The following is a 13737-nucleotide window of genomic DNA, read 5'->3' on the forward strand; positions in this document are numbered from 1 at the left end:
ATGATACTTTTTGAGCGGAAGTGCGATATGAACTTGTATAATTCTAAGATAAAAATAAAATTCTAAAAAAAAGATAAAACCTAAAGTTAATATAGTTAATGTGATAAAATCTAAGTAGTCAGAATGTCAGGAGTCTACTGATTCCAATCAAATTATAATCACTTTGTTTGAAATAAATGCGAAATTAGCACCTCGGTGAAATTGAAATAAGAATTACTTTTACGTAGAATAAATTATTGATCCGTAAGCGGCTGCGAAACTATGTTTTTGTTCGGTGTGTTAAATTCCTTTGCGTTACCTGTTTGGTACTGTTGAGTGTGCTGCATAATTCTATCGATATAACCTATATAAATAAATGCACGTCAGCAAACCTTCAAACAAAAATTTTGTTTTCAATTTACAACACAACAAAAAAAGTAAATTATAAATATAAAGAAAAATTCTATATTTTATACATATTAATAATTCAAGTTTAATTTCCACTTTCCTAAAGTTCAGTGTAAAATTTAAACAATTTTAAATAATATTTTGTCAATTTTTGTAAAGTTCGTTCAACATCTTTAGTTGAAGCCATTAAGCTCCACTTGGAATTACCAAAGACCGATATCTTTTGAAAAGCCCATCAAGCGCTTTAGCTAGAACCTTTTGTCAAATTAGGATTTAATTCATCAACCGAAGAGGTTTTCTTCTGTGAAGCCGGTATCAGGTTGTTCCACTCTAGTGACGACTAGCTGCAGATTCTCTCATTTTGACAGCTTTTGGAGCCAACTCGTTGTTCGAGAGGTCTTAACAGACTTTATCGGGGTTGGAAGCACTGCATGGAGATCGAGGCAACCTTAGGATCTAGGTCCGTTAAGCCCCGAGCTGTCTGGACAGCTTTGACCTTCCTGACCTTTTTTTCTAAGCACCAGTGATGTTGCAACGTTCAAGACTAAAAAAATATGCCGCCACCGAGCTCCCTTTTCCTGCCCATACAGGCGCACCCGAGGATGGCGACTGCTGGAATCACTCAACAATGTCAAGGTTCAACAGCTCCTTTAAAGGGAATTTGAATAAAAAATAATGCACATTCATAATTCCACGGTGTATCACACAACCAAAATTTTTGTTAGTTCATTAAGAATTGTGAAAGTATGTATTTGTTAATGTCTGGGTCGCTCATATTCCTCACTGTTAATTGCAAAATCTTTCTCTTTATTATAATCCTTATTAGTTCATCCGATATTACCTTCCCAGTTTAAATTACTATACATATTTTTTCTCAACACAATGGAAAGCATTCTTAAGGTATTGAAGGATACAAAGGAGTTTTGGTGTTCTTATCCAATTAAAAACTTTTTTATATGTAACATTTATTGTTTTACCAACAACATATCAAACAATAAGCGATGTGTTTTGAGCTACAATTATAATTCAGTTGCATAATTTACAAAACCTACAGTTTTTACAAAATACTTTCCAAACTGGTTTAATGTCCATATTGTCTCTACTTCAGCCTATGTTTATTAATTTGTATATAATTTTTGGCTGCACAATCATATACAAATAAATTTGAAACAACTTATTGTAGGCTGCAAAATCATCAAACATGATAAAACAACTAGCTGTAATTCTGTATATAATCGAAATAATTTCAATTCCCAAAGTATGTACTTATTACAATAATTTTTAAATAATGAATAAAAATTTCGATTATATTTCACAAACGGAATACCTCAAGTTTGGTTTACGTAACCCAATTTCATATTTCGATTGGAGAATTCATCAGAAATATTTCATAGCCTATTTACTGTTTAGACTGATAAACAGTTTTTTGGTAACTGTATAAGTTATAATGGAAATAAAGTTTGTCTATTGAAATAAGCATTTGGTTTGATTTGGAACATGGGTATTTTGAAAAATCAAATATTACCAAGCTCATACCAAACAGAATGAAAATGTCAGTTTAAAAATAAAAATAAATAAAAATCTTAAATAAAAGGCAAAGGATGTATGGTTTGAATTGATACAATCTTTTATATTTTTCTTTTAACTTCTGACTATGAAGAAGATAATTGGTAAAGCAGTATCAATTAACAGTAATAACTAGGTTTTCGATTGTATAAGCAGAATTTCAGAATTCAGATGATAGCCTGTTCACTTCAAAAACCAATAAAAGAAAACTAGAAAACAAAGAGAAACTGCTGTACGATAACCAAAACGATTAAAAGAGGAATAAGGTGACCACTTTAAAGAATTATGAAACAAACAAGAAATATTGGAAACAAACTGTAGTTATTAGTCAATTGAAATATGTTCTGATTACATTTGTTGAAACTATAATTTGCAAATGTGGATTGTTTGTAGTTGTATATTATTTAGGGATTAAAATGCCAAATCAGTAAAATAAAATCATGTGTAACCTACAACTACAACTGAGTACTGTAATCCTAGTTCATAGCTAAATAGTTGGCGACCAAGTGCCGTTAAAAACATAAGCCTTCTGCTAGTCCTGTAACAGGCCTGTAATATTTAATGTATTGCAACCTATTATGTACAAATAACGGCTTGCGAAGCGATAATGTTTTGCATGCAGTATGAAATGATCAGTTTTTAAATATTATATAAATATTTAAATATTCACATTTGTAAATAGCAACAACAAACATTTACAAAAATATAATCTAACATTTTTAAATTTCATGCTTAATAAAATAATTTTACCCAGAATATTGTTGCAAAAGTAAAGAAAAACTTAGTGTCTATGCATATTTTTAATGGATTGGTTAAATTTTTGGTTCCTAAGATTACCTTATCAGAAATCAAAGTTTTTCACATATTTTCACTCTACTTCTCTGTCTTCCTCTACATGTTGTTGGATGTAATTCTTCTGCTATCCACTATTCTCTTAGATGATCTTAACCATTTTTTATTGCTACATCCACTGATACTTGTCGCATTTAACTTCTTTTTTTCCATCTCTTCGTTCCTTCATATTTGCAGCATTTCCTCTCTTATACGATTATCGTTGCAAACTTTTTATTGCTTTTCTATTTTCCTCTACTTGTTCTGTCCATTCTCTTTCATTCATTGATGCTCGTTACAATCAACTGTTTCTATTTTTATATCTTCCTATTTAATGCAATTGTTTCCTTTTTTAATCTACTCTTATACGATATTTGTCATAAATTTTTTATTTTTTCTTTATTTTCTTTTTTTGTTCCTCCATATTCATTCTATTTCATCCACTGATATTTGTCTTATCCGGCCTTCGCTGATTTATATCTACTCTGTTTGGATTCCCTCCTTAAGTTTTTTATTATCCTTTTTTGGAATTTCCCGATGCCTCACTTTGACATTTATTTAGTTCTCTTTCCACCAGATCCGACCTGAAATATACATATTTACTAAGAAGTTAGAATTAGTGACATCTAAAAAAATTATTCCAACTCTTTCAACAATATTCTTCACAATTTAATTCATAATAAAAAATGAAGTTGATCTATAATTTTGTTTGTGCAGGAAATGTATTTAATAATTATTTATAATTAAACGTATGTAGCCATCCTCCAAAAATGATTCATTTTGTAGTTTCTTCTGTCATTCTTCTCAAATGATTGTTAACTTATTGAATACAAATTTTTAAACTATGTATCAAAATTTCCACTTACATAAGCTGCCCAGGCATTCAATGGATAATTTTTAAGGCAAGCTACATATATTTTAATGCATATTTTGGCAATATTTTTGTATCTTGTGTAAATAATTAAAAATTAATATTATGTATCACATTCTATAAATATTTTACCAAAATAACTTTCGATATTTGAAACATTTTAGACAGAACGACAAGACATTCAGTCAACCATAATAAGATACAGATCTAAACTTAAATTTTTAGTTGACTTAAAATACCCCGTACATATTGGAAAGTACTAATGGACTCGAGTATTTGAGTTGGCTTCAAAAAGGGCATCTTGTCCATATCATTTTTTTCATATGCTTGTAATGGTGAACTGCAGTTTCATAGTTCTCCTGACAAAATTTATACTTATCAGTTTCTGCTAGACTTAACCTCATCAAGTGGTTCATGACGTGGCATAGTTTATATTTAACTTTAAAATTTTTTACATTTTTTAGTAACGTGCAATATTAAAGAAAATATCGAGCAAACCGCAGTGTCGTGCAGATTTTTCTGTAAAAAAGGGACATAAATGTACCAGATATAAAATAGTGGTTAGTAAGGATCCAAAGGGTCACAAATACCTTTTTAAAACATTAAAATGTTTGTTAAAACCATTTCGAATCTAGCCTTAAGGGTTTAAACAAACAGTGACATCAGACATTTTGGAGAACTTACTTTAGACCAGTGCTTCCAATGGCAAATAAAAATGTGGTAGCTTTCAAATGATTGATGTACATACATAAAAAAATGATAAAATGGAATCACATATTCTTCTTAAATTTATTTATCAAGATTATTTTTGAAAGATTCCATTTTTTTCATTTATTTTAAGGTTATTTACTGCTATTTTGCATATCTTTTAAATCTACTTTCCAAGTATTGTGTTGTTAGTTCTATGTAAACAGAATTACAATTATTACAAATAATGATTTTTTGGTTTTTGAACAATTTTATTGTTTATTAGAATCCCTTCCACAAAATTTTACTTGCATTTCAGTAACAACTAATAAACATTTATTGATGAATGAAAATAGGGTTTTTAATAAGTTGGAACATAAGCATTATAATGACTGACTGAAAGTATGTCTGATTTCTGTCATTATATCAAGTGTTATACCTTATATCTACATCAGTTAACTATATTACCTACATCTAGATGATAACAATTTGTAACTTGACTTTGGTAACTTCAATATTAAACATAAATAATGTCTCATAAAAATAGTAACAATCAGTTTCATTACGATATCTTAAATATTAAATATACATCAAAGTTTTACTACCAATTAACAAAAAAAGGAATATCTTGATCCAGTGGATACTTTTCAAATTAAATTGAATATTTAGCTGTAATACGGATTTTTGACAAAGCATAATATGTTAACATATTATGAGATCATTTTTATAGTTACTGTAAAAAATCGCTCCAATTTAAACTAGAGTGTACAATAAATTTCTATCGTAAAAATGATATACTCCATTAATATGTTTTAAAATTTTCCCTTCTATAAGATGTCTTGCATAATTCACAGCTTCCACTCGGTCCCTTGCTAGACCAACTTCTATTAACCAGTCAACAAATCTTTCACCAGAAAATACGTTTTTGTAGATTTTCAACCTCCATCTGAAAAACCATTCCATTAATTAGGTTTGCACAAATAAAATGAATTATAACAACACATTTTGCAAACATACACTGAAAAATATGTAATGCTGAATAAATAACATAGACTGATACAAATAATCAATGTTTAATCACTGGTTACACAGATATACAGTAGCGATGAAAAATTTGCAAGTGATTGTAATAAAGCGAACTGATTCTTTCCCTTTGCCTCATCTAGAGTACCACAAATTGTTTTTTTATCATAGTCTACATTTTCAGTTTCACTCCTCAACTTGACAATTGAGTCAATTAGGGCTTTCAACAAATACTCTTGCATTGGACTTTAAGGAAAAATGGAAAAATATTATGAAACCGAATAATGTTATATTTGAGATTATTATCTTTTGTTATTTTCTTTTTATGCCTCAAATAATGTACAATATTAGTTTTTTAGACAATGAAGATCAGAAATAATATTAATTACTCAACAACAACCAGGCAGGGTCAGTAATTGTATGTACCAATTTTTAGACATATGGATAATCTTCTGAAGAATTTTGTTTTTAGGCTCCAAATAATGTGCAATATTAGTTTTTTGAACAAAAAAGTTTTCAAAAAATGTTAATTACTTAACAACAACCAGATAGGGTCAGTCATTGCAGATACCAATTTTCAGATCTCTGGAAAATACCCCAAATAATGTTTTGGGTTTCGACTAATCACAACAATTCGGCGAAGACACCGCCTTTGATGAAACACACGGAATTCGTTTGATCTTTGTTTTTATACCAATTTTTATAGCAATCGGTTTATTTACATTGTTTTTTTTTGAATAATTTCTAGGAAGGTCTGTTTATTTAATTTGTTTTATTCCTTTATTTTTTTTAAAGTGTGTGCATAGTGTTTAAATAAATTAAGAACGTAAGAGAGGTTTATTAATTCACCCCACAAATAGAAAGAGTGTAAATAAATACGAAAAACATTACAGTAGATCTAAACTGTTTTCTCAAAGTTCCAAATTTATAAGAATCTTTACTTCAATCTTTACTTCAATGACTGTTTGCAATACTTTAGTGTTCTTTAATTACTCGTTTATTTTGATGACAAAAGGTAATTACAAGGTAATGTCCTCAACCTAACTATCAATTTGAGTTCACAAAACTCACTAAAGCACACGGTACAAATTGCAGGTAAAAACTCAGTTGTGAGACTGAAAAGGAATGTGCATTGACTGAGTTATGACAAGTGAGAATAATCTGAGTTTTGGTGTAAATGGAAAGCAGTAGCAGCTAATATAATACGAAACAGCAATCTAATATCTAATATGAGGACAAATCTGTCAGAACTACTCTAAAACTGTCAAAAAAAAATTTAATCCTAACCCAAAGTGGTATCTGAAGGCTGGAATCTTTCAAAATAATGATAACTATAAAGTTAATAAAAAAGGTAGGCAGACTTCTCAGTGATATTGCCCCAATATATGCCAATAAAGTTTCACAAAGAGAAAAGATTTAATATTTCAGTTGTTTCGACAAAATAAAATTATATTCATTGTTGTTTCGAACAAAAAATGACAAAATAAAATTATATTCATATTAATTTTTTTCGGATGATGAAGATTGAGATGAGACTAATACTTGTATAATGCCAGAACGTCTTTTTGACGCCATAGATAACTACATCTTATTGACATCACCCTGCATAATAAATTACGTTTGTGCTTCTGTATAATATGTTACAGAAGAAGTTAGCTACAGGGGCCCCTTCTTATCGCGGGGGTCAGTATAGTTGTTCCCCAACTTCTGACTCAAGTGTGATAAGATAGTTTATAGATATTAATTTTCAAGAGAAAAAAATGTATGAATATTCACCTTTTATCTATAGCTATAGCTGTTCTACAATTTTGAATATGATGAGTCACAAACTGATCACAGATATGTTTCGTTTCAGGGCTAAGTTCATCCCACGCAGGCAAGATCAACGTATTAGCACCATACCATATTTTTCTCCAATATTTCAATAAAGGTAAAATAATTTCTTTGGTATTCAAGCCGAAAATAGCGAAAACTATAATACTTTGTCCGAAATTAAGTGTGGCATCTAAGAATGATAATTCGATGTAGATACCTGACATATGTTCCATAACCAAAGTCCAAATAGATAATGCAAGTCCCTAGAACAAGATATTTTATTTTTATTAAGCAAATATTGCAACTGTCAAATAGTCAAAAAATATTCTTACCACAAACATTGAACAAAGTAGTAAAATCAACAATACTGTATGTCTTAAAATTTGTGGTTCATGTGATTCAGATTCCTCTTCGATAAGTTCCAAATCATCATCTATTTGTTCTTGGTATTGATTTATAATACCATGGCAGATTTCTCGTCCAGAGCAACCGTATCTTACAGGACAAATGCCTTCACCATTTGGACTGGTTCTAAAATAATTATTTTACTACTACAACAAATTCACTTATAAATATTCTAATAAAACTTTCAAGACAACAAATATGCATGTTACAATTATGTTTATTAAATAGCAATCATAATTTGATAAAACGGATTGCAGTATCATCAGAATAAACTAAATTGGACAGTCTTGTAAGAGCATAGTATGACTTCTCAATACTATAATTTGTCAATGAATGAACTTCGTTGGTTGTTTAACAGATATCTCTTTAATATCATAAGACTTTGTTATATAAAAAATACTTGTAATGCAAAACTTTCAATAAAATTCCAGTGGTGGTTTTCCAAGCCTATTTGGTAAATAAAATTACTATGAAGGTAAACAATTTCCAAGAGTGATCCCACATACTGCTCGATTTTGTTCTGGATCTATCCATCCCATAACTACTTCTATTTAAAATATTCTTGAAGTCATACTGAACACACTGTTTACACTACCATTACACTGTCTGATGCGCGTTTCGACAACCAAGTTATCGTCTTCAGAGACTGAAGGTAAATTGAGTTTAGTTGGGTTTACCTTGAATGGTAGTGTAAACAGTGTTTAGAGTATGAATATCACTCACGGTTCCAGAAATTCCAACTTAGTTCTTGAAGTTATTTTTTTTATTATCACCCTATATTGATAACATTGTAATGTATATATTAAAACTTACCCTTCGTCACTTAAAACTGTCAAATATCCTTTAATATCAGGACTACCATTTTTCTTTTTAAAATCATCTAAAAGATCTTCAATGTCAGTCACTGGACTGTCTTTTTCTTCATTACGGCCTTCAACAATTGTAGGTAAACTGCAACATTGTTGTGTCTGGACACTATCTAAAACACCAGTGGCTAAAAAGTCTGAACTGGTACTGGGATTGGGATTTAGAGCAGCAGTATCTGTAGCAGTTTCAGCTTCAGGGGTAGATTGATACTGATCTTGATCTGAGGCTATCTCATGAGAAAGATCCATATATCGGGTTAAGCGTCTACGATATCTTTGGTGAAGTATCAAACAGCCTACAGTCACTGTTAACATAAAACAAAACAATACATATTTTATAAATTTTCGTTCTAATATTATTATTACTACATACCTATGAAACAAAGCACCAGTAAGGAGACTGCTAAAATGGCTTGTGAAGCGCCGTACACAAAATTCGGATTTCTCTTGTCAAATGGCGTGGTACTAGATTTATCAAATGCTAACAGTAAAGCAGCAAGTATAATGGGTAATCTAAAAAAATTTATATTAGTATAACAGGTAATCTAAAAAAAATTATGTATATTTCAACATCCTACAAAAAATCTAGCGAAATACATATTATAAAGGATACATTATTTTTTTTACAGTAGAACAACAAATACTCTCTACTAGACATAATTGATTTAATCAAAAGGTATAATATATTTGTACAGAATTATTATTATATATTAATTAATAAATAATATTTACCCCCAACCTAAAAGAAGAAATGCCGGTTGCAATTTTATTACGTAACACAAACTTCTGCATTGTAAAAATAATAATGTGATAGCTAAAATCATAGTCCACAATCTAGTACTGTAAACTCCAGTGCAAAAAAGTGTAAACTGTAAGTAGCCTGCCCAACCTTCTTTTTGTTGTAAAGTATTCCATAAAATAGCTCCCAAACAGCCTATAAGCTGAAAAAATTTCAATTTCAAACAAGCTGATAAATTTTTTCAAACTAATTATACAAAAAATGTAATCTAGCTCAAGTCTTATAAAGACTTTAAAAAAGTCAAATTTTACACTAATAATTGAATTAATAGTTATGAGCATCATAATTGGTCTCTGCAATAACAAAGATACCAAGTAGCAATCCAAAGACTGGTATTATTGAAACTAATATCAAAGCGAATAGTCTAATCTGATGTTATAATATACTAACTATTGCTTTAAATATCGAAATTCAGAAGCATTTACTGTAAAATTATAAATATGAAAAAATGGAAATACCTGTGATATAACTAAAGCTGCTGTAATTTTATGGGGTATTCTTATAATTTTTTTGGTAACTATCAGAACCATCAGTACCCACAAGGAAGCAACGAGACTAATGATACTTATGTCTAAGGTAAATGAATCAAGCTCTTTTATATATTCGGAAGGATCACAATTTGTAATGGTGATCATTTTTGCAGATACAAACATCAGTGGTACGCTGACAAAGGTACAAACCACCATTGCACTTGCTATCTAAAAAATGAAATTATAAATATATATCATAGAGTTTCAAAATAGCAAAAGAGTAAGATAATAGTTTATATAGTCGGGACACCTTAGGTCGCCTAACAGTATAAAAGTTCTAATGACTTCCATTGCCAGTTCTGGCTTCAAAAAAGTTAGATGACACTGAGTTTCTCCTCTGCAAAACTTGTATTTGTCAGTGCCTGCTAATACTAGTCTCGTTAGATGCTTCCAGAGAATTCAGCAACAAGATGTTGCATATTTTCATAAGATCCAGATGGTCCTAAAATCATATAGCATTTAAGTTGGGAAGGAACTTTTTGAAGTTATCCAGTCCTGGAAGAATACTTAAAATTTTTTCATTTTTTAAAATTCTTTCTAATACAGTAACAAGGTTTTGCAATGTTTCTTTTCGGTTTCCTATGGTTTTTCTAGATCAGCGTTTAATGTTTTATATGGGAGCTCTCATACAGTCATTAATACTTTATTACATCGGTTTTTATTTATTCTCTCTACTCAAAATTTCCAAATGTACAGTTCACAACACACAACAATTTAATGTGTCTTCTATTGAAATGAAAAAAGGGTATTTGAACTACTTTTATATCAAATGTGTATTCGCTTATTATATGGGAACTTTGATGCATTCATTTTATATGATTATGAAGATTCAGTTTAGTAGCAACTTGTTTACACCCATACATATTTTGTTTTATATCATTCTAATATTTCATCAAGTTATTTTTTCTTTATTCTCTTTTTATTCAAATTTCCCAATGTACCATTCACAACATCAATTTAATGTGTCTCCTATTGGAATATGTATAATATTAACCATTAAAACAGGTGCGATAAAACAGGACATTTGAGCTACTTTTATATCAAATGTATATTTTTCAGTACTGTATTTGTAATTGTTATATATTGGTGGGTATAAGATTGCTTAAATATTTAAATTAATTCAATCATAGGGGTTGTTGTGGAAACTATGACTACTTACAGACACATAAAGCAGGTTTAATATTAAGAACCCTATTTTTGTTCAATAATTATAAAAATATTATGTTAAAACTAACCAGATCTATATCTATAGAATACTGCGTTGAAAAAACGAAAACTGTTGGGGCAGATGGAAAAGTACCATACAAAAATCCATAAGTACTCAAATCTACAGTTTCTGTTTCATTATATCCGGGATGTAAAATGCTTATAGCTTCTCTGGTAACGAGTGGCAAAACCAATCTAAAAATACATATAAATCATATATATTTATATTTAACAATTATTATGAAATTAAATACTAGCTGAAACTGGAAATAATTAAAGCAATTTTGAGAGCCTGTTGCTTTACAATGTAATGTACATTATTCACTATAAATTCCTCCTTTGGAAATAGTTCTTGGAATATTTAGTCTTAAAAACAATGGTATAAAATCATTTTCTAGAAGTTTGCACCTTATGACACCTGAACTGAAATTAATCAGTCAAAGTAAATATGAGTCAAAGATCAATCCTCACACATTTTCACCACATTCTGGTAAAATTTAGTAGGAAACTGTGGACCAAAAAAAGTTTTTTATTATTGATTGAGATGATCTACTGAAAATAACACTAACAGATTGTAATTCAGTTGATTAAATATTCTACATTGATATTCCTATGTTCCATAAAGATTTTTCCAATACTGTAAGATGTATTACTTCAGCAAGCTTTTTATTTAAAATTTTACTAAATTTTAAATTTTATTTAATCTAGTTGGATTTTAGTGAATATTTCATATACTTACAATTTCACCATAATCAAAATACCAGGTACTACCAAAGTAGCTCCTTTTAATTTGTGCACCTTTCCAACCATTCTCAAACCTAGTAAAAATAAGGCGCTTGCTGAAAAAGCTGAGCCTAAGACCTAAAATAATAAACTTGTATGTAAACCAATTAGTGTGTGTTTGAATTTTTGTGGAATTAACATTTATAACAATTTATTTCCATTATTTTGTTAATAAATAAGAGGAAATTGATGAAACAATTAACATCTTGACTACAGTTTAATGATCAAATAAATAATTACAACTTTCAACTACCGAGGATTAAAAATAAACAAAACATGGACCTACTTGAAGTGTTCCACTGAGAAACACTGGAACATTGTGCTTGAAAATTAAATTTCCTATAATTCCCAAAATGGTCATGAGTATAATAGGGTTCAAAAAAATATTTTTGATCACAGAAATTGCCATCCTCAACCTCTCTTTGTGCATATTTGAGCCATTTGTTAGTTCCCCATCCATTATAAGTTGTTCTCTACTTTCACCATTTCTCCTTTTACCAATTTCCATTAGTATAAATGATATTGGATTCAAAATGGCTAAACTTATTGGAGCCATTAAATAAAGATATGTTGCATACTCTGGATGGGTGTTGGTGTACAATGCTGCAACTAGAACAAAAATTTATGATTTTGAAGTAGCCTAAACAGAAAATTTCTCCTTAGTTTTTCTTAGCACTATACTCAATAGAATTAATTGTGGATAGCTTGAAAATAGTTGAAAAAACAACTTTTTAACTAAATTTACGATAATTTTAATAAAATTGCAATTACCTCAAATAAGTTTCAAGTTATGGTCTACATAAACTAATTATTTTCTTTTGTAAACATTGATCAACTTATAACTATAAATATTCTATTCACACATTAATCTACCCTATAAACTTCAACTCTACTTATAAAGAACAAATATGAATTTAATAGACATAACAAATTTCAAACACAATTAATTTTCAATTTAGAGCAATTTTTCTCCAAAGTATTACACACTTCGTATCAAAATGATTCTCTAAATATTTAATATCAAATTTAATAATCTCAGAAAATAATTTTTAAGTAATTTGAAATAGAGCCTTATACAAATATAAAATAAGTTGATTCATTCTTACCTATGGGATATCCAATAGCAAAATCATTGCTTTGTGTACAAAAAATGGCAAAAATGCCAGCCCTTCCTAAATTCAAGGGTCTTCCAACCAAAAGCGTTACTATTATCACAGAAAAAAATACGATACTTTTTGCTAATAATATGGATAACAAAAAAATCCAGTTCACTTGCCCAAGTTGTATCTCGGCTAGAGACATGAATATTAAAGAGGGAAGAGAAAAAGTTGCTATAAAAGTGTTTAATCCTTTCGCTTCTGTTTCTGATATCCAATTCATACGTCCAGCAAAATATCTGTAATTAATTATCATATATAGACTATATCAATAGACTTATTTTGAAAAGAAGAAACAATACGGGTAAGTAAATACTCCATCATAAAGTAACTTAAATATATTAATACATAATTCAATGTTTATTTTAAATTTACTATACTTACCCACAAATTATAATAACAAAGCATTGTGTTAGTGCTGGATATAGATTCTCAAAAGAAGTATTTGTTTCACTTATCTGATCATCTATTGAATCCATTGCTTTGGAATTTGAAATGCTTACATAAGTATAAAATAGTTTTTAGGTACTCTGCTTCCTGAAAGAAAAATCAATATTTTCGTATACATCACCAAACACCTACGTGAGCAAATCACAATACTTTTCAATAAATTAATCCTTGTATTCTTTACAATTAACCGTCCATGTTCATTTCAATCCCATTATTTGTAACACTAATAATGGTGTTAATCTTGGATAATAATAAAAATATTACGAAGCATCTGTACATGACATGATAATTCAAATATTTATAGGGATTTTTTATTTTGAAAGTGACATTGAGTTCGACTGAATTTTTTTTAGGCAATTTT

General features: G+C 29.3%; 1 protein-coding gene across 1 annotated transcript; it reads right to left on the reverse strand.

Moving 5' to 3' along the window:
• Nucleotides 1-1335: 1335 nt before the first annotated feature.
• Nucleotides 1336-13703, reverse strand: LOC130442845 (integral membrane protein GPR155). Its single transcript, XM_056777212.1, has 13 exons — nt 13527-13703; nt 13311-13463; nt 12876-13165; nt 12056-12378; nt 11726-11847; nt 11016-11181; nt 9709-9948; nt 9184-9392; nt 8825-8964; nt 8399-8756; nt 7513-7711; nt 7142-7443; nt 1336-5288 (listed from the first exon to the last, which is right to left on the reverse strand). The coding sequence occupies exons 2-13, from the start codon at nt 13403-13405 to the stop codon at nt 5096-5098; spliced, it is 2637 nt and encodes an 878-aa protein (XP_056633190.1). The 5' UTR covers nt 13406-13463; nt 13527-13703; the 3' UTR covers nt 1336-5095.
• Nucleotides 13704-13737: the final 34 nt, after the last annotated feature.

This window comes from Diorhabda sublineata, chromosome 4, assembly GCF_026230105.1.
Source record: "Diorhabda sublineata isolate icDioSubl1.1 chromosome 4, icDioSubl1.1, whole genome shotgun sequence".
Classification (NCBI taxonomy): domain Eukaryota; kingdom Metazoa; phylum Arthropoda; class Insecta; order Coleoptera; family Chrysomelidae; genus Diorhabda; species Diorhabda sublineata.